Below are 26,113 nucleotides of genomic sequence, written 5' to 3'. Positions count from 1 at the left end.
AGATGTCTGTCTGATAATGTTTTGCCTTTGTTTTCTTCTAAGAGGTTTATAGTATCTTGTCTACATGTTTAAGTCTTTAAGCCATTTTGAATTTATTTTTGTGTATGGTGTGAGGGGGTATTCTAACTTCATTGATTTACATGCTGCTGTCCAGTTTTCCCTATTCCATTTGCTGAAGAGACTGTCTTTACTCCATTGTATATTCTTGCCTCCTTCATCAAATATTAATTGACCAAAAGCTTGTGGGTTTACTTCTGGGCTCTCTATTCTGTTCCACTGATCCTGTATGTCTGTTTTTGTACCAATACCATGCTGTTTTGATTGTAGCTCTGTAGTGTTGTCTGAAGTCTGGGAGGGTTATTCCTCCAGCTTCATTCTTTTTCTTCAGTAATGCTTTGGTAATTCTGGGTCTTTTGTGATTCCATATAAATTTTAGGATGATTTGTTCTAATTTTGTGAAAAATGTCCTGGGTAATTTGATAGGGATCGCATTAAATCTGTAGATTGCTTTGGGTAGTATGGCCATTTTAACCGTATTAATTCTTCCAATGCAAGAACATGGGATATCTTTCCATTTCTTTAGGTCTTCTTTAATTTCCTTAGTGTTTTGTAGGTCTCTGCATATGTCTTTCACTTCCTGGGTCAGGTTTATTCCTAAGTATTTTATTTTTTTGGATGTAGTTTTAAAAGGAATTATTCCTTTTGTGTAAGGAATGTCACTGGTTTCTATATGTTGAGGTTGAGTCCTGCTACCTTGCTGAATTGTTTTATTAGCTCTAGTCATTTTCGTTTGGAGCATTTAGGGTTTTCTATAGATAGTATCATGTCATCCACATATATGACAGTTTTACCTCTTCTCTTCCAATTTAGATCCCTTTTATTTCTTTCTGTTGTCTAATTGCTCTGGCTAGGACTTCCAATACTATATTGAATAGAAGTGGTGAGAGTGGGCATCTTTGTCTTGTTCCAGATTTTAGTAGAAAGGTTTTCAGCTTTTCTTGGTAGAGTAGTATGCTGGCTGTGGGTTTATTATAAATAGCTTTTATTATGTTGAGATATGTTTCCTGTGTACCCACTTTAGTAAGACCATGGCTCAGTGCGTTCAGGGGGCTGGGATAACGGTAACAGATGTAACGGCGGCAGAGGGAGGAGAGGGGCTGCCCCTCAGGAGCCATTCATTTGCTCCCATCTCCCCTGTGGCTGGGGCTGGGAGCGGCCTCTGCTGCCCCAGGTTCGCTGGACCCTCGTCTTTAGGTCAGTTGCCTCCTAGGAGGCTGGTATGGTGTGGTCAGGGGACAGGGGCAGCAGGAGGGTGGCTTCCCCCTGCAAGCCCTTGGATTTAGTGTCATCTCCCCTGTGGCCTGGCCTCTGCTGCCCCAGGTTTGCAGGACTCACATGTGTAGGTCAGCCTGTTCTCTGGAGGCCTGTGAAGTTTGGTCAGGGAGCAAGGAAGACTGCAGAGGTGGCAGCTTCAGTGGTGGGAGAAGGGGGCTGCCCTGTGCCTCCCTGTGGGTTTGCTCCCATCTTCCCAGGGGCCTGGCCCGGTGGTGGCCTCTGCTGCCCCAGGTTCCCTGGAGGCTTGTCCTCAGGTCATGCTGCTCCTGAGAGGCGGACACTGTGCATTCAGTGTTTGGGGACTGCAGCAGTGACAGCAAGAAATGGGAGCAAATACCTGCTCTAGCATGTGGCAGCCCCAATCCTGCTGTTGCCACTGCCGAGTCCCCTAGATAGACCCCTGCCTGCCTCCCAGGAGCAGGCTGACAGGGAAAGGTGCTTTGCAAGCTGAGGAATTGCAGCTGCCTCCAGCCCTGCCTGCCTGCGCCCTGAGCCTGGGACAGCTGACTGTGTGCCTGCACATGCTCAGGATCCTTGTCTGGTGGCTGTCACCATGGTGATTGGAGCCTGGACTGCCCCGCCCACGAGGGGTGAAGGGTGAGGGGGTCAGCTCGGGTTAGGGGTGCACTCGGGGTGAGGGGGGAAAGGCTGAGGGATGAAGGGCTGCTGGGAGTGGGGGGACCCTGCTGAGGGGTGGGCAGTAATCCCAGAGTGAAGGGTGAGGGGGACCATCTTGAGATGGTGGGGGGGACCCCAGGTGGAGCATGAGGGGTCAGCTTGGTTTGTGGGGAGTGTGAGGGCGGGGACCTCAGTATAAGGAGAAGGAGCTTTGTCTTGGGGGTCCAGGTCGGGTAGCAGGCCTGGCCAGAGGTGGGGAGGTAGTGACTGGGTGGGGGACTGCACTGCAGGGGGTGCAGCTGGGGAATGTGGCCTGGTCCAGGGCCCGTGGTGGTACTGGTTGAGTATCAGGACCCAGTCGGTGGCAGGGTGGGGGCTTTGGGGCTGGGGACATGGAGGGGCGGGCCGCAGGGTAGGCCCTCCCCACCACCCATCCCCGCCCGGCCTCACCCAGCCCCACTCTCCTTTTCCCACACTGCAGGAACCCCAGGCCTGAGCTTCCCCTCTGTGGTCTAGCAGAGGCAGGGGCAGGTATGGAAACCTGGACTTCTGAGCCCGCCCAGAGCAGTGGAAGCTGGGTGAGAGCCTGGTTCTCCTGGACCAGCTACCCAAGGAGGAACGCGGCCTGGGGTCTGGGCTGCCACTTTCTGTCACCTCTGCTGCCTTCACTAGTCAGGTAAGGAGGCGCTGGTGGGGGCGCGCAGGTCAGGGAGCCGGCGGGTGAGGCCTGGGCTGTGCAGCTGGGGAGGCGCACAGGGAGGGGTGTGTGGGTGAGGCCCAGGCCGCACATCCTGTTAGGACCCTGAGGTGGGTCCAGTCCCCCACCCTGGTTTGTGGTGCCCCAGCCCCCTCATTAGTAGTCTTTGCTGCCGCTTATTCCCGGGTTTGGGAAAGCGGGTGCAACTACCGGAGGTGGGAGGCAGCTGGACAGCCAGGGACCACCTCCCACTGGCCCTCAGGTCGTGGCCTTCCTGTGTAGGTGGACCAGCCTGGCCAGTGGAGGCCACCCCGGACCTTCTGATTCACAGTTGACCTTGGGCACAATAAAGGGTGGGCCTGGGCCTTTGGGAGCTGGTAGCCCTGCCACAGAGATCAAAAGCTTTTGGCAAGTCTATTTTTAGTCTTTTGAGGACTGTCCCTACTGTTTCCCACAATGGCTGCACCAAACTGCATTCCCACCAGCAGGGTAGGAGAGTTCCCTTTTCTCCGCAACCTCTCCAGCATTTCTCCTTTGTGGACTTTTCAATGAAGGCCTTTCTGACTGGTGTGAGGTGATATACTTCATTGTAATTTGGATTTGCATTTCTCTGATAATTAGTGATACTGAGGATTTTTTTCATATGTCTTTTGATCATTTGTATGTCCTCACTGGACAATGGCATGTTTAGTTCTGACCATTTTTGGATTGGGTTGATTTTTGGTTATTCAGTTGTATGAGCTGTTTATATATTCAGGAAATTAACCCATTGTCAGTCTCATCTTTTGCAAATATTTTCTCCCATCTTGTAGGTTGTCCTTTTGTGTTGCTTATGGTTTCCTTTGCTGTGCAGAGAGCTGATAAATTCAGTTTGGTCCCATTAGTTTGTGTATTGAGCCTTCATGTCTGTTTGCTGGGGTACACTGCCCAAGGAGAGCGTTGCTGACGTGTGTATCAGATGTTTTGCCTGTGTGTTCTTCTAAGAGGCGTGTAGTGTCTTGTCTTATGTTTAAGTCCTTAAGCGATTTTGAATTTATTTTTGTGCATGGTGTGAGGGAGTATCGTGACTTCATTGATTTCCATGCAGCTGTCCAGTTTCCCCTGCATCATTTGCTGAAGAGACTGTCTTTCCTCCACTGTATGTTGTTCCTGCCTCCTTTGTCGAAGATTAACTGACCAGAAGTTTGTGGGTTTTCCTCTGGACTCTATTCTGTTCCCTTGATCTGTATATCTGTTCCCTCACCACCACGCCAACGTTTCCAGTTTTATTAGGTAGAATTATTACAGTTTGACCACACATACACGTTATATTGCATGTAGATATGCAGTATAGTGCTCATTTTTTTTAGTTTACATAATATGTACTACTTACCATTTCTAAGAAGAGATTAGGTTTTTCAACTTACGTAGTTATCAAAGGGCTAAAGCCAACTACAAAAGAAGAATCAACAGAATGCGGTATTAACGATCATAAAGGACAGTCAGATGTGCTTACACATATTGAAGAAGTCAAAATGAAAGTTAGTCCACTTGTGGCCTTATTATTATTGTTGTTATTAGTTTTGATTCCTCATATAAATGATATCATATGGCATTTTTCTTTCTCTTTCTGGCCCACTTCACTTAGAATGACAATCTTCAGGTCCATCCATATTGCTGCAAGTGGCATGATTTTATTCTTCTTTTATGGCTGAGTACTGTTCCATTGTATAGATGTACCACATCTTCTTTATCTAGGCATCTGTTGATGGACATCTGGGTTGTTTCCATGTCTTGGCTGTCGTAAAGAGTGCTGCTGTGAACACTGGGGTGCATGTGTCTTTGAATTTTATTTTTCTCCGGATACGTTCCCAAGAGTGGGATTTCTGGATCACATGGTAGGTCTAATTTCATTGTTTTAAGGAGCCTCCATACTGTCCTCCATAGTGGCTGCACCAGTCTACACTCCCACCCACACTGTTGAAGGGTTTCCTTTTCTCCACACCCCCTCCAGCATCTATCATTTGTAGACTTTTCGAAGATAGCCATTCTGGCTGGTGTAAGGTGATACTGCATTGTAGGTTTGATCTGCATTTCTCTGACAATGAGTGATGCTCAGCATTTTTTTCATGTGCCCTATGGGCCATTTGAATATCTTCTGTGGAGAGTGGTTTGTTTAGGTCTTCTGCCCATTTTTGGATTGGGTTGCTTGTGTCTTTGCTATTAAGCTGTATGTGCTGTTTGTGTGTTTTGGAAATTAGTCTCCTGTCAGTCACATCATTTGCAAAGGTTTTCTCCCATTCTGTAGGTTGTCTGTTCATTTCGTGGATGGTATCCTTAGTTGTGCAAAAGCCTTTGAGTTTAACTCGATCCCACTTGTTTATTTTTGCTTTTATTTCCAATAGTCCAGGAGCTGGTTCAAAAATACATTGCATTAATGTATGTCTGTGAGTGTTGGGCCTGTGTTTTCCCCTAGGAGTTTCACAGTATCTGGTCTTACATTGAGGACTTTAATCCATTTTGAGTTTATTTTTGTACATGCTATTGGAGAATGTTCTCATTTCAGTCTGTTACAGGTAGCTGTCCAGCTTTCCCAGCAGCACTTATTGAAGAGACTGTCTTTCCTCCACTGTGTGTTCTTGCCTCCTTCATCATGGGTTAATTGACCATATGTGTGTGGGTTTATTGCTGGACTTTCTATCCTGTTCCATTGATCCCGTAGGTCTGTTTTTGTACCAATACCATGCTGTTTTGACTGTAACTCTGTAGGATTGTCTGAAGCCTGGGAGGGTTATTCCTCCAGCTTTGTTTTTTTTCTTCCATAATTCTTTGGTAATTTCGGGTCTTCTGTGATTCCATGTAAGTTTTAGGATGGTTTGTTGTAGTTCTGTGAAAAAATGTCCTAGATACTATGATAGGGATCGCATTAAATCTGTAGATGGCTTTGGGCAGCGTGGCCATTTTGACATTATTAATTCTTCCAGTGCAAGAACATGGGATGTCTTTCCATTTCTTTAAGTCCTATTTCATTTCCTTAGTCATGGTTTTGTAGGTCTCCACATAGAAGTCTTTCACTTCCTGGGGCAGATTTATTCCTAGTCTTTTATTTTTTGGATGTGGTTTTAAAAGGGATTATTACTTTCATGTAAAGAAATGCCACTGATTCCTATGTTGATACTGTCTTCTGCTACCTGGCTGAATTGTCTGATTAGCTCTAGTTGTTTTTATGCGGAGGACTTTAGGGTTTTCTATATATGGTTTCATGTCATCTGCATATAATGACAATTTTACCTCTTCACTTCCAATTTAGATCACTTTTCTTTCCTTCTGTTGTCTAATGCTATGGCTAGGACTTCCACTGCTTACTATGTTGAGTAGAAGTGGTGAGAGAGGCCATTCTTGTCTTGTTCCAGATTTTAGTGGAAAGGCTTTCAGCTTTTCACTGAAGAGTATCATGCTGGCTGTAGGTTTGTCATAAATAGCTTGTATTATGTTGAGATATGTTCCATCTCTACCCACTTTGGGAAGACCGTGGGCTCAGTGTGGTCAGGAGGCTTGGGAAGGAAGGTAGAAGTAGCAGTGGTGGGAGGAGGGGGGCTGCCCCTTGGGAGCCAGTCATTTACTCCCATCTCCCCCATGGCCTGACCTGGGGGTGGCCTCTGCCGCCCCAGGTTCACCGCACCCACGTCTTTAGGTCAGTCTGCTCCCAGGAAGCTGGCGTGGTGTGGTCAGGGGGCAGGGGCAGCAGTGGCAGGAGTGGGGCTGTCCTGTGCAAGCCCTTGTGTGTAGTCCCATCTCCCCAGTGGCCTGGCTTGGGGGCAGCCTGTGCTGCCCCAGGTTTGCAGGACTGACATGTGTAGAAACAGACTCATAGACATAGAATACAAACTTGTGATTGCCACGGGGCAGTGGGGTGGGAAGGGACAGACTGGGAGTTTGATATTTGTAGATACTGGCAGGCATATGTAGAATAGATAAACAAGATTATACTGTATAGCACAGGGAAATATATACAAGATCTTGTGGTAGCTCACAGTAAAAAAAATGCAACAATGAACATATGTATGTTCATGTATAACTGAAAAATTGTGCTCTACACTGGAATGTGACACATTGTAAAATGACTATAAATCAATTTTAAAAAGTAAAAAAAACAAGACTAGGCAGACAAAAAAAGAATAAATAAACCTAATTACCTACCCCCACCCTGCGAAAATAATAATTAAAAAAAGATTTTAAGGAGCAACAAAAATGACAAGCAGGAGTGACCTGCAAAGATTACAAAGTCTTACAAAGTTCTTATTTCCAGGTCTCTGTGTTTTAATTCGTGATTTTCTTACAAAATAGTAAGTAATTGGAAGCCTCCTTTGATTTCTGTCCTTCTTTTTTATGTCTGAATATGAGACTTAGAAAATCTCAACTTCCTTCCACTAGCTAGACCTGAGGTGGCCCATCTTCCTAGGACACACACAAAAGTTGTGCTATTTTAAAAATCCAACTCAGTAGGTCTCCTGACTGGTAACAGAGTCACAGGTTATCCCCCATTACATGCCCTCTGGGGCATTTAATCTAGACAGAGTTAAGTTCAACACTTGGCACCGAATGTCTATTCGGAGAGAAGCCAAAAACTGAAAAGAATTTTTTTTAAATTAATAAGATACTAAGTTCCTATCTTCTTTCATGATGAGTTATTATAGAAAAATAACTGCATACCTTAAAAAGTAAGAATCTAATTTTCAAATGGGTGAAATTAACCTCCAGCTCTCAGAAAAACATACTTCAAATACAGTTTAGCTGAATGTATTTCCAGTGCCACTGAGCTTAGAATTGGCACCTTTGATGAAATTTAAAGTGTGATTGAAAAGTAAAAGGATTGTGGTGCTTGAATGGAAACATTTATAGATTTTACTATAAAAAAGTTCTATTTTCTGTTGTGTAAATAGACCGTAGACATGTGCTGGAGATGCCAGTCTATGTTTTGCATCCACCACTCCCATCCTGGCTCCTGTTCAAAAGGTAGACCTAGGTAACTGTTCTTGGAATTAGTGGCCCTGACTTCCCAGTGTTAAGAATAATGCAAGCCTGTATCTCACTCTAGTTGGGAATGTTCTTCCTAAGTGTATTCTGGCTTATTGATCAAATAAGCTAGTATTAACTCCATTTAATGTTTACGATTATAAAAAGTGTAAATTTGTGTTCAACCAAATTGAATTATTATTCTGAATTCCAAGAGTAGTTACATTTTATAGCTTGTTAGCTTGAAGACTATATTTAGGTAACTTAAAACCTTAGACTTAAATTAATTCTCAGGTATTCATCAGATGCCTGAATCATTCCTAAGATACTGACAATGAAACATTGGTTATTAAGCATACTTTTCAGTTTATATGCTTTTGTTTTATATTTTAAATGCTAAAAAGAGGCTATTTCTTTGGTGTGTTAATGAATGTGCTTATTTTTGCAATTTTGAGAAGCCTTATAAAGGATGTGGACAGCTATAGAAAGTTGTATTACATATATTCATAAGCTTTGCCTATCTGCTAAAATGTCAGTGTATATCATAAAATTCACAATTACCCTCTAGTTTTTTTGTGAAATAAAAGCTATTTTGGTTAAAAGTTGCTATTAATACAAATGATTGCAGCCATATACTTTGGAGCAATAGTTTCAGAGAAATACAACTACTATGCACATGCTTTTGTTTTTCAAGGAAAATAGTTCATTCCTAATGCAGCCATTCTCAGGGCTTTTGATCTACAAACTCCTCTGTACCACATTTCCACCAGCAATGTATGGGTGATTTGTTTTCTCTGTATCTTCACCAGCATTTGGTGTTGTCATTATTTGTTATTTTGGCCATTCTGCTAGGTATGAAGTGATATCTCCTCATAGTTTTGACCTGTATTTCTCTAAGGGCTAATGCTTTTGAACATCTTTTGATGTGCTAATTTGCCTTCTGTATAACTTCTTCAGTGAAATGTCTTTTCATTTTTTGTGGATATATATAAATTTTTTTAAACTGAAGCGTAGTCAGTTTACAATGTTTTGTCAATTTCTGGTGTACAGCACAATGTTTCAGTCATAATGAACATACATATATGTGTTTTCATATTCTTTGTCACCATAAGTGACTGCAAGATAGTGAATATACTTTCCTGTGCCTATACAGTATAAACTTGTTGTTTATCTAATTTATATATATTAGTATCTGCAAATGCAAATCTCGAACTCCCAATTTATCCCTTCCCAACCCTTTCCCCCATTCAAGGCCCAAATGTTGAGAGAGTCCTGTCTCTTTGGCATATTTTGTCCTCTGGCAGCATCTCTTTTCTCCACTCTATTCAGCATAGCATGTCCTGTTCTAGCACGCCAAATCCAACAGAGGGAATTTTAGGTATAAACGGTATGTATTGGCATATTTGAGCGATAACACTAACACGGTTTTACATTGTAGTATTGTGTATCTGGGAACATGGTTAAAGTGGTAATTCCTTCTAGTGTGTTCTTGACTCTGCTCCCCTTGTCCTCCTCCTTATTAAAAAGCCATTAGTTTGCCCTTTCTCCAATGAGGCTCTGACCCTTAGGTTCATGTTCTTCCAGATTAGAATACCTAACACATGAATGCAGAGCTCACTATATGTCAGGCACTGTATTAAACACCCTACATGCACTATCTCATTTAATTCTTATGACATCATTATAAGAACATTACACAAATATAAAATTGAGATTATAACAGAAAGATGAGAAAACCGATTTCAAAGAAGTTAGATAACTTGCCTGCATTCACACGACTAATAAGTTCTTGAGCCTGCACGAGGCTTGCCTGAGTCTCCAACTTACTCCCTTACCAGTACATTAACCCTACATTATGCCGTCAATTGCAGAACTAGCTGCTCATTTTAGCCTGTTAGTATTTGAAGAACAGGCCTTTGTCATTTGGCCATCGTTTAAGCACTGCTCCCTGCCTAACCCAGCTAATGTCCCCACAGCTCAGTTTCCAGGCAGCCTGTCTTTTCTGTAGCTTGTCTCTCCTCTAGATCTTGCTCAAAATCTGTTTCTCTGTCCCTGCTGTTGGATTAGTGGATTCAGACATTCTGTTTCCTCCTCCTCCTTTCCTCTAAGTGTCTTTCCTCTATAATTTTCCCTACAAGATTCTCATGCAGCTTTCACACACTCATAAGACAGACTCATTCACAGTATTAATATGTATGTTAAAAAAGAGAGTTGCCATTTTGGAGGCAATTTTATTTTATTGTTTTTCTTGCTACTTACTGTTTTCCCTAAACTGTTATCAGACTTAAGATTCATCCATTTATATATTCAATATATTTTTAGGGTTTCCAAACCAGAACCCAATTTATTTACCTATCATTACAAAGTGAAGAAATATTCTGAATATTACATAAGTGTTATATTCTTTCTACTTAACAATGTCAATGCTGAATGAATATTCTTAAGTATTTGCTGAGTGTCTATATGTCAGCAACTAACCTAGATAGTACTGATTATCCTTCCACACAAGTTTTTTGTTGAAATAACTTTAACATTAAGTCTCAATATGATAATACCCAAGTTCATTTTAGAACAATAAAAAATACAAACAGAAAAGAATTAGGAAATACACACCAACAATCACTTTCAATACTTTTAGGACTATCTTTCCAAAGTTTTATCTATATTTTTGAACTGTTGAATTTCTTTTCCAGTTAACACTATATCATAAACATTCTTATACATTAATGGTTGTTAAAGGTCGATGAGTTCATTTTTGGGTGTACGATAGTTTTAAAGTCATACTTTCGATGTTGGCCTCTTAATCTGTTGCTAGTTTTCTTGTGATTACGTGTGAAGACCATGATGAACATCATCTACGTATTTTCGTTTTAATATATCCGTAGGCGGCTCCTTGTAGCCTCAGAAGTTGTATTTCTAGTGGGTTGGGGGACATTTTTCCAGCTCTGAAAGAATTTTTACTCTATTGGTTAAAAGTCTGCAAAGGCAATCCCTTCTGTTTGAAATTCAGCAAAATCCAGAATTTGCTCAGACCTTAACTCTTGCAAAGTGTCTCCTTTATTCAGTACATATTGATAGAAAACTGGACATGGGTATACAAATATGAATAAAAGCCTGTGTGAGGCAGATAGCAAAACAGACTAGAACTAATAAACAAGTTTAGGAAGGTAATAAGAAGCAGTATTTCTTATGAAAATCAATTGCATTTCTATATACTAGGTATAAAAAATGAAAGGGAAATTAACAAAATAATTTCATTCACAATAGCTTAGAAAAGAATAAAATACTTAGAAATAAACTGAATAAAGATGTGCAAGATCTATATACCAAAAACTACAAAATATTGCTAAGAGAAATTAGAGATCTAAATAAATGGAGAAATAGATTTTCATGGATGAGGAGATTTCATATTATCAAGAAGGCAACTTCCCTCAAACTGATCTAAAAGTTCAGTGCAGTCCCTATAAAACTAGCTGACTTCTTTTGGGTAGAAACTGACCACCGATCCTAAAATTCATATGGAAATGCAAAGGATGCATAATAGTCTAAACAGTTTGGCAAAAGAATAAAGCTGGAGAACTTTCACTACCTGATTTCAAATTTTACTGTAACATGTATTAACCTAGACGTTGGGCTTCTTGGAAAAGGATAGGAACACAGTTCAATGGCAAAGAATTAAAAATCCAGAAATAGAACCTTACTTTTTATTATGAATTTGTTTTTCACGACGGTCCCAAGACAGCTCAATGGGAAGAAGACTAACCTTGTTTTTGTTTTGTTTTTTTAATCAAGAAAAGGTACTGGAGTAAATGGACACCCACAAGAAAAGCAACAACAACACACACACAGACACACACACACACACACACACACACAACACCCCAAAGAAATAGAAACTTACATCAGAGACAAAAATGAACTAAAACTTGATCATAGATCCAAATGTAAAAAACAACTTTTAACATTTCTCAAAGGAAACATAGGAGAAAATCTTCATAACCTCTTACTATAACATCAAAAGTATGATGTATACAAGAAAAAAATGGTAAATTAGACTTAGATCAAAATTAAAAACTCTTGCTCTTCAAAATCCCCTGTTAAAAGAATGAAAAGGCAAGCCACAGACTTGGAGAAAATACTGCAAATCACGTATCTGGTAAAGAATAAAATCTTGTAGTTTGCGACACCATGACTAGACCTAGAGGATATTATGCTAAGTGAAATAAGACAGAAAAGACATACTGTGTGATTACACATATTTGCGGAATCTAAAAAATAAAACAAATGAACAAACATAACAAAACAGAAACAGAGTTAAAGATACAGAGAACAAACACATGGTTGCCAGAAGCGAGAGTTTTGGGAGGAGGAAAGGAACAGGTGAGGAAGAATTAAGAGGTACAAACTTCCAGTTGCAAAACAAACGAGTATGAAATGTACAGTGTGCAGAGTATAGTCAATCACTATGTGATATATTTGTGTGGTGACACATGATAATTGCAGTTACCATTTTGAAATGTACAGAAATACCAGATCACTCTGCTGTGTAACAGGAACTAACGTAGCATTGTTAGGTCAATTATACTTCAAAAAAAATACATAGAAAAAGGGATTAGATTTGTGGTTACCAGAGGCGGGGGCTGGGGGGACAGGGAACTGGATGATGGCAGTCAAAGGTACACACTCCCAGTTATAAGATAAGTAAGTATTAATAGATGTAACGTACAATGTGATAAATATCATTAATACTACTGTATGTTACATATGAAAGTTGTCAGAGTGAATCCTACGAGTTATCATCACAAGGAAAAAATTCTTTAATTTTGTATCTAATTGATGGATGTTGATGGATGTTCATTAAATTTATCGTGATGATCATTTCATGATGTATGTAAGTCAACCCATTATGCTGTACCCCTTAAGCTTTTTAAAATTTTTATTAATATATTAATTATTTTAGAGCAGTTTTAGGTTCACAGGAGAATTGAGCGGAAAATACAGAGTTCGCACATAGACCTCCCCTCCCACATGTATATATATATATACTCCCCTACCCTCAGCATCTCTCATCAGTGTGGCATATTTGGTAAAATTGATGAACCAACATAGGCACATTATTATCAACCAAAGGCCATAGTTTACACTAGGGTTCACTCTTGATGTTGTACATTCTATGGGCTTTGACAAATGCATAATGACATTTAGCCACCACTATAGTGTCATACAGAATAATTTCATTGTCCTAAAAATCCCTTGTGTTCCATCTATTCATTCCTTCCTCCTCAAACCCCTGGAAACCACGATCTTTTTATTGTTTCTGTAGCTGTGGCTTTTCCAGAACATCATTTGGTCAGAATTGTACAGTTTGTAGCCTTTTCAGACTGGCTTCTTTCATTCAGTAATACATCTTTAAAGTTTCCTCCATGTCTTTCATGGCTTGATAGCTCATTTCTTTTTTTTTTTTACTGCACATATATTTTTAAATTTACATATATGTACTGTACATTGTTTCTAAGAAAGTTTAGAGCTTTCACTTTTTAAGCTTACATAGTTATCAAAGGAATAAAGCCAACCACAAAATAAGAATTAATTCAAAAAGATACATACGCCCTGTTATTAATAGCAACATTATTTATAATTGCCAAGATATGGACACATCCTAAGTGCATATCAATAGTTGAACAGATAATGAAGATGCATCATACATATATGTAATGGAATACAACTCACCTGTAAGAAAGAAGGATATTTTGCCATTTGCAGCCCTTCTTTCACTTTTTTTTTTTTCACTTCAAAAACCAGAATTTTAAAACTGGCATAAACATTTCCATTACATCGAAAACAACAAAATACCTAGAAATAAACATAACCAAGGAGGTTACCTATACTCTGAAAACCAAAATGACCCAAAGAAATGGAAAGATTTCTTGTGCTCTTGGATTGGAAGAATCAGCACTATCATAATGGCCACACTACCCAAAGCAACCCACAGATCCAACGCAACCCCCATCAAAATACTGACGACATTCCTCACAGAACTAGAACAAACAATTCCAAAATACATAAGGAGCCACAAAAGATCCCAAACAGCCAAAGCTATCTTTTGTAGGTCTTGTTTTTCACTCTTTCTTCTTTTTGTTCTCTTTTTTTATGGCTTGATGACTACAGAAGGTCCTTTAACATTTGTTGTAAAGCTGGTTTGGTGGTGCTGAAATATTTTAGTTTTGTTTATCTGTGAAGCTGTTGATTGCTCCATCAATGTACACTGCAAACCTTAAAAAATGAAAAAGAAAGAATGGACTTCGGTTAATATTAATGTGTCACTATTGGCTCACCAATGGGCCGTAGTAATATAAGATCTTAATATTAGGGGAAACTGGGTGAGAGGGATGTGGGAACTCTTTGCAACTTTTTCATGTATCTAAAACTATTCTAAAATAAAAAGTGTATTTAAATAAAAATAAAGAAATAAAAATGTACTGAAAAATCAGTGAATTGTCCTTTGTAATAAGTGAACTTCATGGTATATAAATCTTACCTCAGTAGAGCTGTTTAAAGTTAGTAAGGGCAGAGTGGGATCGGGGATGGGCCCGGGCAGGGTCAGGGCCAAGGCTCAGGGATGGGTCAGGCCAGGGTCAGGCCAGGGTCAGGCGGGGGCCTGGTGGGGGTCAGCAACCTTGACAATGGGCACGGGGGCATGGCTCCCTGAAGGTTGAGGCCAGCCTGTGGCCTTCCTCTGGCTGCTGCTGCTGCCACCAGCGGCCACCCCGGAGCTGCGGGGGTCCTCTGCCAGGGCCTCGGTGGCACCTGGCCGGGCCCCAGGCGCTGGGGGTCCAGTGGAGGGCGGCCCTCTGACCCCTGATGTGCAGCAGCTGGCTCCAGGAGCCGCAGGTGCGTTGGGGCCTCAGTGTGGGTCTGGGGCTGTTTACACAGGAGGGCCTCAGGGGGGCGCGGCTGTGACCAGGGCCTGGGGGCCTCATCTTTTCTCGCCCTTCCCTCCAGCCAGGCAGCCCAGAGACCACCTCAACACAGGTGGGTCACAGGCCCCCACTGTGGGGCCTCTGGGTGGGAACCACCCCAGGACCTTTGTGGGGCTGTGGACTGGGCAGGTAGCAGGGTCTGGCCCTGAGGCTGGGAGGCTGGCTGGAGGGAAGCACCGGAACTGCTGAATAAGTGGCCCTTAGTCTGGGGCCCAGGAGTCTCATTTCCCTCCCTGAGGCCCTGGGAGCACAGGCCCTAGGCCGGGAGGCCCACTCTCAGGGGGCCAGGGCACACCCCTGCCCTCCCAAGTGTGGGTCCTAGAGCCAGGGCTGTCTTCATTAGCCCACTCCCTCTTTAGAAATGGAGGATCCTGAGTCAGAGAGGGGGAGTGACTTTCCTCAGGTCACACAGCACTACAGAGCTCTGCCTGTGAACCTATTTCCCTGAGATACTGGGATGATGTGGAGGGGACACAAGCCCTTAGCAACCATGATCTTGGGCAAGTAATATTGGCAGCTTCTGAGGCCTGCAGTTCTTGGGTCTGCAGAGCAGGCACTGAGGAGTGCTAAGTGAGGGAGGTAATGGCTGTGATGGCCCAGCCCTTGGCAGGCTCACTCAGGGATGTCCTGTCACCCTGGAGATGCTGCTGTCACCTGCTGTGGCTGCCCTTGGTCCCCCTCCCACCCACCAGACCACTGAGCTCTCATCCCCACGGGGCTTGCTCGGTTGTGCTCTGCTGTCCAGTTCTTGGCACCCTGTCATTTTGGTAGGCCTCTGGACACTTGGCCTTGGTTTTTCCATCTCTGAAGTGGACGGGGCTTCCCTGGTAGTGACACCTGGGGCATTACCAGTGTCTCTGTCATAGAAGGCAGGGACGTCTCCACTGTGTGTGGGAAACCCAAGGTGATAGGGAAGGTCTACGGCAGCCAGAACACGGCGGCGGGCCAGTGGCCGTGGCAAGCCAGCCTGCTGTACCAGGGCTCACATGTCTGTGGAGCCACCCTCATCAACTCCCACTGGCTGGTTTCTGCTGCCCACTGCTTTCTCAAGTGAGTCCTCCTTCCTTGGGTGCTGGGGAGAGGGGTGCAGGGGAAGAGGAGAAAAGGGGTGATGGGCATCCCAAAACAGTCCTCTGGGCTTTTCTCTGGGGTGGCCTGTGGCCTTCAAACCCACATCATCCTTGCCTTTGACCTGCGTACCCTCCACCTGGACTGTCTTCCTCGCTCACCTGTCTGACCCTCCTCATGCTCTGTCCTCAGCCCTTGTGCCTGTCCCCTAACACAGATGTGCCCCAGGAGAGTGGAAGTGTTGGTCCTGGCTGCCATGTGGTGTAGACCAACCTCAGACCACAGCTTCTTCTCAGTGTCCCCACATTCCTGGGTGTCAGACTCTAGGCAGAAACTGGAACTGTTCTGGGCCATTCTGCTTACTTGTGCAAAACTGAGTTCCCAGGAGGAGCTGTGGTCACTGGTGTGAGTAGGTGGACCCCTGCTGCCAGGCTGCTTAGGTGGGAGATGGGGCTCCCTAGGAGAATGACATGACTGTGGAGGAGTCTAACTCACTGCACCTCCTGGGCCTGGCCCAGTGCCTAGCTTCTGAACGCATGAGGAGGGGTCTGCAGGGAGCAGGGGCATCACAGCCCAGGGCCAGGAGCTGGATCTTTGAGAACCCAGAGTCCTGTCGGCACCTACTCTGTGCCACACTGTATGCAGGACCTTCTGTGGCATTGGGGTGGTAAGACCCCACCTCACTGTGTCTCTGTCTTGTCAGAAGAGAAAGACCAAGATGGGTGAGAAAAGCAGATCACATGGTGGGGGGGCAGGTCAGGAGAAGCTCTGTGCTCCATTGGGTGTGGAGAGGGAGGGGCTTGCAGGAGAGGGGCAGGGGGAGGGTGTCCGGGTGGATGAGCCATGCATGCAAGGTCAGGGAAGTTTTAACACCTGTACTCAGGGAACAAGGCAAGTTTCCATTCCCTGTGCTCATTTGCTCATTTAACAATGTTTTGTGAGCGCTTATAACTAAGTGGACAAGCAGCCCTTGGGCAGGAAGATGTTTAAAGAAAAGAGGGTTGGGAAAAGTGTGGGGCCAGAAGGTGGGCTGTAGGGAGCCTTGGGAAGGGTGAAGTTAGAGCTGGGACTGAGCCAGGACTCCTCCTGTGCACAATCACAAGGCCTTCATTTGATGGCCCCCCCCACCCCGCCACCCAGCACTAGGATTCAATGCGCCTCCAATTCCTGGGTGTGATGGAGAAGCCATATGCTGACGTTGTAAGTAGAGTATCAATTAGCCTCAAGAAAGAAGGGCTCCTGACCATTAGAAATGGGGAGACAAAAGCCACGTGGCATACTGGTGGGTAGAGGGGTGGGCAGTTAGATGAGGATGCAGGGAAAGAGAGCTGGCTCACATTCAGACATGATGGTGACCATGCGCCCTTCCTCCTCCAGAAAATCTCACGTCCTGGAGAACTACCGGGTTTTGTTAGGAAACACCCAGCTGTACCAGCACACCAGGCACACCCAGAAGATACCCGTGAGCCAGATTATCGTGTACCCAGACTTTGATAAATTTCACCCTTTTGGGAATGACATAGCTATGTTGCAGCTGCTCTTTCCTGTGAACTTCACCTCCTACATCATCCCCGCCTGCCTCCCAGCTCCTGGCATGCAGCTGCCCAGTAACTTGTCCTGCTGGATAATGGGCTGGGGCATGCTCAGTGAGGAACGTAAGGGGGCATGGGAGAGGCCAGGGGGCAGATGAGGGTGGGGAGGAGGGGCAGGGAGGGGAGGAGGACAGAAGGGTCCCCAGGCAAAGTGGCCGCTGGAACTTGGCTTGCTGTGCCTCGTTTCCAGAGGACCGGACTAGTCTAGTTCTAGTTCTGAAATTGTGTGATCCTAAAGCTTTAGTGCTCCCTGAGTCCAGATCTCCGCAAGTCTGGGAATCTGACTTTTGGACTCAAGAATTGGGTTCTTGGAGTCTTTCTAAGGCTTGACTCCAAGATTTTAATCAACCATGGATGTCAGATGACTTGATTCAACTCAGAAGTCATGGTTGGGGCCTGGACCATTCCAAGCCACTGACAAACACTCCTATTTCCCATTGCCATAGGAGGCACTTGGGGAAACTGGAGAGAAAACACATTTATGAACTCGGACCTCTGACCTCTGAGCCTGCAGGATAAAGTTAGAATAATTATGACCTGAGAGTGTTTGACCTCTCTGAAGCTCGCTGTGCTGTTCTTCCAACACAGGTCAACTATCTACATTGTAGGCTTATTCAGTGAACTGAATAATGCAGGAAAAAGGTTGTGTTTTTTAGGATTGAAAAAGGAGAAGTGTAGGCAAAGACTTATAAGCAAGAGTCTTTATTAAAGAAAGGAATGTTCATGGTTTGGGAAATGCTTACAGTGCAAAATTAAGTGGAAAAAGCACATATATTTGTAATTATTTGGTACGGTGTTTCTCAGCAGAGGTGCTGCAGGCATTTTGGATGGACCCTATCTTCACTGGGTAGGATGCAGCTGCTAGTGTGTCAGTAACTCTCCCTGTCATAGGATAACCAGATCCCCAGTATTCCCACACCATACACATGCGCGTGCACACACACAGAGAAATACACCAACACAACACACCACGCTCACACCCACAAATACACACACAGAGACTGCTTCCCCTTGAGGGCAGGGACCCTGTCTTGCTGGTTTAATGTCCCAACCTGTGCCCAGGGCCTGGCCCTGGCAGGTGCTCTGCTGCTGCCCCCAGGTCCTAGAGACCGTCATTCTTGCCTGCACCTCCAGACCGGTCTCCAGCTCCACCCTGTGCACTCTGCTTTAGTCCCCACCAGCTGAATGCTTCAGAGCAGGGGTCGTGTCAGTCCCCTGCTCACTACCCTCAGTGCCTTCTCACTTATGCTTCGAAAAAGTCCAGACGCCCTACCTCGGCTCTGCATAACGGCCTCCATCCCTCTGTGCTTATCTCCTGCTGCGTCCCGTGCGCTCGTGCCTGCCCAGCCGCAGGCCTCCTTCCTGCTGTGAATGTGCCGCAGCCACGTCCCCATCGGGGCGTCACTGTGGCTGGGCTCCCGGCCCCGCTTGCTCTCCCTGCTCTCCTGGGCACGACTTGCCCATCTTGGCGGGACTCATTCCTTTACATGAACAACTCGGCTCCTCCTCTGAGGAGTTTTAGTGGATCACATGAGCTAAAATAGACAACCTCTAACACCACAGCTCCCTGTTGCCTTTACACCACTTACTAGATCTAAAATCATTCTACTATTCACTTCACTTCCCTGTATCCCCCAACTGAGTATGTTCCCCTGTATCACTAGTGTCTAAAAGACACTAAACACAAGGACAAATGAATAAGTGAGTGAGTAGATGGGAGGATGGATTGGGGAGGGGGAGGGAGGAGGATGAGTGAGAGGAAGGGAAGATGGGGGTGCGTAGGTGAGAGGATGGTGGGCAGACAGATGGAGTGAGTGGACACATCAGTAGGTGGAGGGAGAATGGAGAGATGGGTCAAAAGATGGGTGGATGGGCAAATGGATGGAAGGGTGAGTGGGTGAATGGGACAAAAGGAGAGCTAGGTAGATGGAGGGAGGATTGGTGGGTGGAAGGAAAGGTTAGTGATAGACAAACGGAGAATGGATGGGATGGTTTGTGAAAGGGCAGGCAGGCTGGTGGATGGTTGCTGGGCACCCGTGTAGGGTATGTGCCAGTGGGATTTGCGAAATAGAAGAGGTGTGGTCTGTTGCCATGAGAGAGGTAGAGGGAATAGGATGAGTTTGGAAGAGTTCAGGAAACAGGAGGGGGCTTCTAGGCAAAGGTAGGACTGGAACAGTGCCGCAGGCCCAGCTGTGCCGAGACAACCCCGGGCTCGGGGCGCAGTGGCGAGCAGGGCGGAGGAGCGGGGAGCGTGGAGCGGCCCGGAGCTGAGCTGCAGCGCACTTCACTCAACTCCTCCTTGTCCTCACAGGGCCTCTGCTCGAGCCCTTCCGTCTCCAGGAGGGAAAGGGGGGCCTCGCTGAGAACAAGTTCTGCAATATGTTATATGAACAAAGAGTTGGCCAAAGCAGGAACTACTCTGAGCACGAGGAGATGCTGTGTGCTGGGGACTTCTCGACAGAAAAAGCCATCTGCCGCGTGAGTGAGGCCATTTCTGTTCCTCCCTTGTGTGTTCTCAGGGCCTCAGTTTCCCTGAGGGGGGAGTGGTGTTGCCTCTGCTCTCCTTGTGGAGACCCCCCGGGACGTCCTGGTTCCTCCCTCTCCGTGTCTTCCCGGGCTCCAGCCCTTGACAGCTTCCCCCCCTGGCTGCCCCTTCCTAAGCACATTGTCCCTGAGAGCATTACTGGCAGGACCTCAGACAGCGTCTGTTTTTGAGGCATATGTTCCAGTTTTAATTGAGGTGTAACATACATACAAAAAAGTATATTCATAGTGTTGTCATAGGTGTGGGGTGGACGAATCTTCACATAGTGACACAACATGTGACCAACACCCCAGGGCCCCACTCGTGTCCCTTTCCCACCACCAGCACTCAGGGGAAACCGCCACCTTCACTTGCAACACCTCAGATTAGATTATGGGTTTTCTGTAAGTAGAATTTATTTCCAGTTGTCAGTCTTTCGTGGCTTCACATTCTGTGTGTGAGCTGCATCCCTGCTGCTGCCTGTATTTAGTTTGTTCATTCTTGTCGCCTTCCAGGACTCTGCTGGAGGCACTGAATTCTGTGGTCAGTTCTGCTTCTGATGGGTATTCTAGCAGTTTTCAAGCTGTCCATTTCATTTTGCTTCCAAATGTTTCATATTCCATTTCATACAAGCCCATGAGGAGAACTGTTGGATTGAAAGGTATGTGTGTGTTCAGCTCTGGCAGATGCTACCAGACGCCTCCAAAGTGCCCGCCACACGCCCCCGTTCCAGCAGCGGGTCAGGCTCTGTGTCCTCACCGACACTTGGCACTTTCCATCTTTTCTCATTTTGATATCTTATCATGGTTTTAATCTTCATTTTCATTAAATATATTTTCGTATGTTTATTGTCATTGGATCTCTTCTTCTGTAAATCTGCCCTTCCAGTTCTCTCCCCTCTCATCTTCCTCTTGGGTTGTCTGTCTTTTCCTTGAGGGGCTCTTGGTGTATTTTTCTATATTCCAGACATGAGTCCGCTGTTGGAGTGTGAAGATATCTTTCTGCTCTTTGTTGTGCCCCGTGTTGTAAGCGGGCAGACAGGCCCAGAGAGGGAAAGTGGTGCCCTAAAATAAGGCAGTACAACCTGACTGCAAGCCCACTGCCTCCCCTCAGGGCCCAGCCTCCCACGCTGACATCACATCTTTCGCACAGATGGCACCGTGGGTTGGAGGGGAGAGTGTTGGGCTCTGGAGTTAGAGATGCTGCCCTGCCACGTGTCCCTGCCCTGTGACCTCCGGTGGTCTTTTCACCTTCAGAGCCTGTGTCCTCATTCGCAGTGTGGGACTCTGAGACCTCCTTCACGGGGTTGTGGAAAGGCTGGTGCAGTGGGTGGATAGTGTCCCCTAAATTTGCATCCACTTGGAATCTCAGAATATGACCTTAATTGGAAATAGAGGCTTTGCAGATGTGACTAGATAAGAATCTTGAGATGACACCACTCTGAATTTGCAGTGGGACCTGAACCCAATGACTTGTGTTCTTATAGGAAGAGAGAGAGAGACACAGAGACGCTCAGTGTCAGACTTCTGGCTTCCAGAACCATGAGAGGACATGTTTCTGTTGTTTGCAGAGTCACTCAGTTTGGGGTGATATGCTGTGGTGCCCCAGGAGACCCGCATGGGAGGGATGAGGTGTGCCTGGCCTGTGGGAGGGCCTCACTGATGGCAGGTTCCATGACGGCCCAGTGAGCTGCTGAGCCTGAGGGAGAAGCTTGGCCACCTGCCCCCTTGGTAGGAGGTGGATCCAGGTTTCCTGGGTCCCAGGCCCTAACCAATGGTGTGGACTTTCTGACTGTCTGGCCTGGCCCATCCTTCTCACAGAGTCAGCCGCACCCAGAGGTGAAACAAAGGGCTCAGCCCACATCCTCCCAAGTCCCCATCTGGCTGTCACCCTGGACCCCACTTCCAGCCTTGTCCTCCACCTGCCTTCCCCTGCAGAGGTCATGCCCATGGATTGCAGGGCTGGAGCCCTTTGCTTGCCTCTGGACATACGCAGTGGCCCTTGACCTCTAGTCCCCCCGCCCCCTAGCTTGAGGACACCACTGAGCTGGACACCTAGGAGTCCCAGCAGATGACCCCCTCCTGCCTCCCTCAGCCTTTCAATCACCCAAGCCCATCTGAGAGATTCCTTCTAGATTCATCTGCCACGTCACCTGCTCTGGCCCCCACCCTCCAACCCGGGGCTCTCTTCTTTCCCCCAAAGTGTCCCTCCCCCTGCACAGGGCCCCCAGAAACAGGTCTGAGGAGAGAAGGGCCACAGGGGCACTCAGCACTCAGACTGTGGGTCAGGACAGACCTGGTTCCAGGCATTAATCTGTTGTTTACTGGAATTGTGGCCTCACCTCAGTTTCGTCACCCATGAAATGGGGTCACTAACAGCCTCCACTTAATAAGGTTCCTATAACAATTTGAGTACTGTGCCTGGCACTCAGTAGGTGCTTGACAAGTGCTGGCTTTCGTTCTCCTGGCCTGGTCTGCCCCCCTCTATCTTAATTGTACATGTTCTGGGCCTTTCTTAGACCTTCCTCTCACTCAAGGTGGATTTCACTTCCTGGCCCCACTCAACACACACGTGCAAGTGTGTCCATGCAACCACAAACACACACACACACAGTTGGCTGTGTATCTACAGCAGTGCAAACCACAGCTCACTTCGCATAGGAAATATTAGTGTTGGGGTTCCCTCTGCCTTCTGAGAGCTCCCCAGGGGCCAGGGGCCAATGGAGCCCTTCTCATCTCCTCTAGATTGGTCCAGAATCCATCATGATATTGGCAACCACATGGCTCATCTGCGTGAATCCCTTGAGGCCTGGAGTGGACAAGGACCAGTCCTTCCCCTGGCCTTGAGCAACTAGGAGTGGGAACACTGTGGGGAGGGCTGAGGGATCTCCAGGCAGGGACCACAGAGGGGAGGAGCTGAGAGGATGATGGCACATTCCCTATCTCCAAGGAGCCCCATGTATGAGCCTCTTAGGGCTGCTGAGACAAACCACCTCAAACTGGGTGGCTAAAATTACAGAAATTTATTCTTAGGTTTCTGATGGTCAAAGGTCTAAAACATAGGTGCTGGCCAGGCACGTTCCTTCTGGAGGCTCTAGGGGAGAATGTGTCCTTTCTTCTTCTGGCTTTTTAGGGGCTGCCTGCATTCCTTGGCTCATGGCCCCTTCCTCCATCCTCAAAGCACATCGCTCCAAACTCTACTTCAATCATCACATCTCCTCATGTGACTCTGGCCTCCCACCTCCCTCCTTACCCATGAGGACCCTTGTGACTACCTTAGGCCCACCCAGGTAATCCAAGATGAGCTTCCTACTTCAAGATCCCCAACTCCACCACATCTGCAGAGTCCCTTTTGCCACATAAGGTGACATAACCACAGGTTCCAGGGATGAGGATGGGCATCTCTGAGGGTTATTTTTGGCTGGCCACACCATGTACCCCTCTCTCTCCTTCAAGCCACCGCTTCCCCCACCCTCCCTCTCAGCTAGAGGTCTTGCTGCTTATTTCACCTAGAACATCAAAATGAGCAGTCAGACTAGAGCTCATTCACCCTCCCAGCCCCACAGCCCGCTCCCCGCGCCTTGCATCTGGCTCATCCCTCTTCCCCTCGCCTGCACTTACTGCTCCCTCTGCTCCTGCATCAGAAGGTTAGGTTGTTTCCTGTTTAGAGTCTCAGCTCAGGAAGTCTTTGTGCCTCCACCCTTCCTGTCCTATTCTTTTCATGGCTTGTTTCCACACATCACATCTGACCATGGCAGGCTAGCTGGCTTATTGACAAAGCACCATGGGGGAGGAGCAGTGTCATTTCACCCCTGTGCCCGAGGGCGGAGGCTGCCCTGGATGCTTGATGTGCGTGTGGACAGGTGAGCAGAAGAGTGGCAGTCATGGCTGTGGCCCCGCTCCACTCCCCCCATGCCCAAGGATGAGACCCTCCCTTTGGCTGACGAAGTGAGAGGATTTTCAACCAGATGGTCCTGCCCTGACAGTATTTCAGGACTCCAGTGATTCCCAGCAGCTTTCTGGGGACCCCCTCCCGCTCCCTGAGCAATGCAGGCTTCCTCTGCCAGGCCTGGGTATGAACATTTTCTGAGGATGCTCAACCAAGGGGTTGAGAGAAAACCAAAGGCCTAAATGAATGAAAAAGGGGGAGGACCCAGGTGGGGATGTGCTGCTGCAGCTCAGGGTTTTGCAAGAACTGAGGTCTGAAGCAGCTTGGCCTGACCAGGCTCCACTCACAGACCAGTCCTCCTGGGCCCTGTTGGGGCAGCTGTCCCTTCTTGGCCTGGACAGTGCCTTGTCCTGGACCACCGGGGCCTCCCTGGGCACAAGTGTCCATGTGTTGTAGATTTCAATCCACAGCCATCCTGGGGGTCAGTCAGAGCTTCCTGAAGTGTGATGCCAGCGCCTGCCTGCATGACTGTAGCTGCAGGGGGACACTGGTGTTTCGACTTTCAAAGAGGTCCACCTGAGTGAGTCTGGATGCTAGACACTCATGAGCCCAGCCTTGCTCCCTGGTCTTCTCAGCGCTGGCCCAGCCACCCACACTGACTCCCCTCTCTTTCCTAGGGTGATTCCGGGGGACCCCTTGTCTGCGACCTCACCGATGCCTGGGTTCTGGTGGGGCTGGCCAGCTGGGGCTTGGACTGCCGACATCCCATCTACCGCAGCATCTTCACCAATGTCTCCTACTTCATTGACTGGATGGATGAGATCCAGAGGCTCACACCGCTCCCTGATGCCATGTCTGCGCCTCCTCAGACCCAGTTTCCACACCAGCCTCTGCAAGCTGCTGGCTCGCCGGGGCCTGGCACAGGCTTTGTGCCCCCACAGCCTTGGCCCCTGCTGCTGTTTCTGCTCCAGGCCCCACGTCAGGCCCTGTGGTGACCTGCCAAGCCCCTCTGCTCCTTCCCTCTGTCTCAGACCCCAGTCTCCTTGCTGGAATTTTCCACCCCTCCCCTCCCCCAGCCCCATCAGCTTTCAGAGGTTCCTTCTTGGCTTTCCAGTCCAACAGCTGCCACTCCCAAACCAAGCCTGAAAAGTCAAATAAAAACAAATGAAAGACTCATCCTGCTCCTGTCTTTGGGCCCTGCTGCCCCTCCTGACCTTCAGCACTCACCCCTTCCCTTGAGGTCTGTTGTCTGGCTCCCTGGACAAAGAAGCAGGACCTGGCAGAGAGACTGTCCCAGGAGGAAGACAGGAGTGAGGACACTGAAGGAGTCCAGCTGGGGAGAAGGATGTGTTCATTTGCAGACTCCACCCCTGCCATGGGAGTGCACACGTTTTCAGAGGAAGTGTATCAGTCAGCTCCAGCCGCTACAACAAATACCACAGGCAATGTGGCTTAAACAACAGGAATTTACCATCTCATAGTTCCAGATGGAGCACAGAAGTCTGAGATTAGGGTGCAGGCAGGGATGATTCCCCATGAGGCCTCTCTGCTTGGCTTATAGGTCATCTTCTCCCTGTGTCCTCACATCATTTTCCCTCTGTGCATTTCTGTGTCCAAATTTCCCCCTTTTATAAGGACACCAGTCATAATGGATTAGGGCCCACCCAAGCGACCTCATTTTAACTCAGTTTATCTACTCCAAATAAAGTCACATTCTGAAGTACTGGGGGTTAGGACTTCAGAATATGAATTTGGGGGGACACAATTCAGCCCATAACAGGAAGTTGGGCATTTTGCCAGGTGACTACAGTGCAGAGGAGTAACAGCTTTCTCACAGTAAAGAAACATTACCCCTGGTGTTTAGCGAAGGTAGGAACAACTTGCTGTGGAGGTAGAGGGAGCTTCCCAGGGTGCAGGACCACTGAGCTGGACTGGAGTGCATGACCCGGCCCTTGAGGAAGAGGGCTCCACCCTGCAGCACAGAGGGCTCTTGAATGCAAGGGGTCTAGGAGACGGCGTGGGAACAGACAGCGGAGGCCTGAGGCCAGGCTGCGAGCTGGGGTTCAGGCTGGCAGTCCTCAGACCTCTGCTCCTAGAGTTGACTCCTAGCACCTTCCTCACCTGCCCTCATAGCCCTGCTCTCCCCTGTCTGAAGGGGCCCAACTCACTCCCCACCTTCCTAGCTCCCAACCCCACCTGAAACTGCTCCCTTCTGTCCAAGGACCCAAGTCAGCCTCCCCCAAGTTGTCCACACACCTCCAAGAGTTGAAGCCTCATTTCTCCTCTTCTGCTTAGCTGACTCAGGACTTAGCGGCCTGGCAATAAGCCTTGAAGCAATGTTCTCATCATTCTTCCTGCCCATCTACCTGACACAGTCCTTGTGTAGCCAGAAGGATCCCAGATGAACACCTGTGTG

At 46.9% G+C, this 26,113-nt stretch overlaps 1 protein-coding gene across 4 annotated transcripts in view; it reads left to right on the top strand.

The window, feature by feature from the left end:
• Nucleotides 1-24,959, top strand: part of LOC116659613 — a 63,239-nt gene extending 38,280 nt beyond the window's left edge. The window contains exons 4-6 of one of the 4 annotated variants that reach the window (XR_004314982.1): nt 2,435-2,629; nt 19,597-19,763; nt 24,375-24,487. Coding sequence is in view for 3 of the 4 variants with exons in the window: in XM_032467400.1 (XP_032323291.1) it covers nt 2,435-2,629; nt 24,375-24,843 (664 nt within the window). In the remaining variant the exon portion in view is untranslated. Of the gene's footprint in view, nt 1-1,750; nt 1,922-2,434; nt 2,630-19,596; nt 19,764-24,374 lie in introns of those variants that run through there. The other 3 variants (XM_032467400.1, XM_032467399.1, XM_032467401.1) reach the window with 3 other exon arrangements.
• The last annotated feature ends 1,154 nt before the right edge of the window (nt 24,960-26,113 follow it).

Source organism: Camelus ferus, chromosome 24 (assembly GCF_009834535.1).
Source record: "Camelus ferus isolate YT-003-E chromosome 24, BCGSAC_Cfer_1.0, whole genome shotgun sequence".
NCBI classification, from domain to species: domain Eukaryota; kingdom Metazoa; phylum Chordata; class Mammalia; order Artiodactyla; family Camelidae; genus Camelus; species Camelus ferus.
Note: the sequence above shows the minus strand (reverse complement) of the source record. Positions and strands in the feature narration are given on the sequence as shown.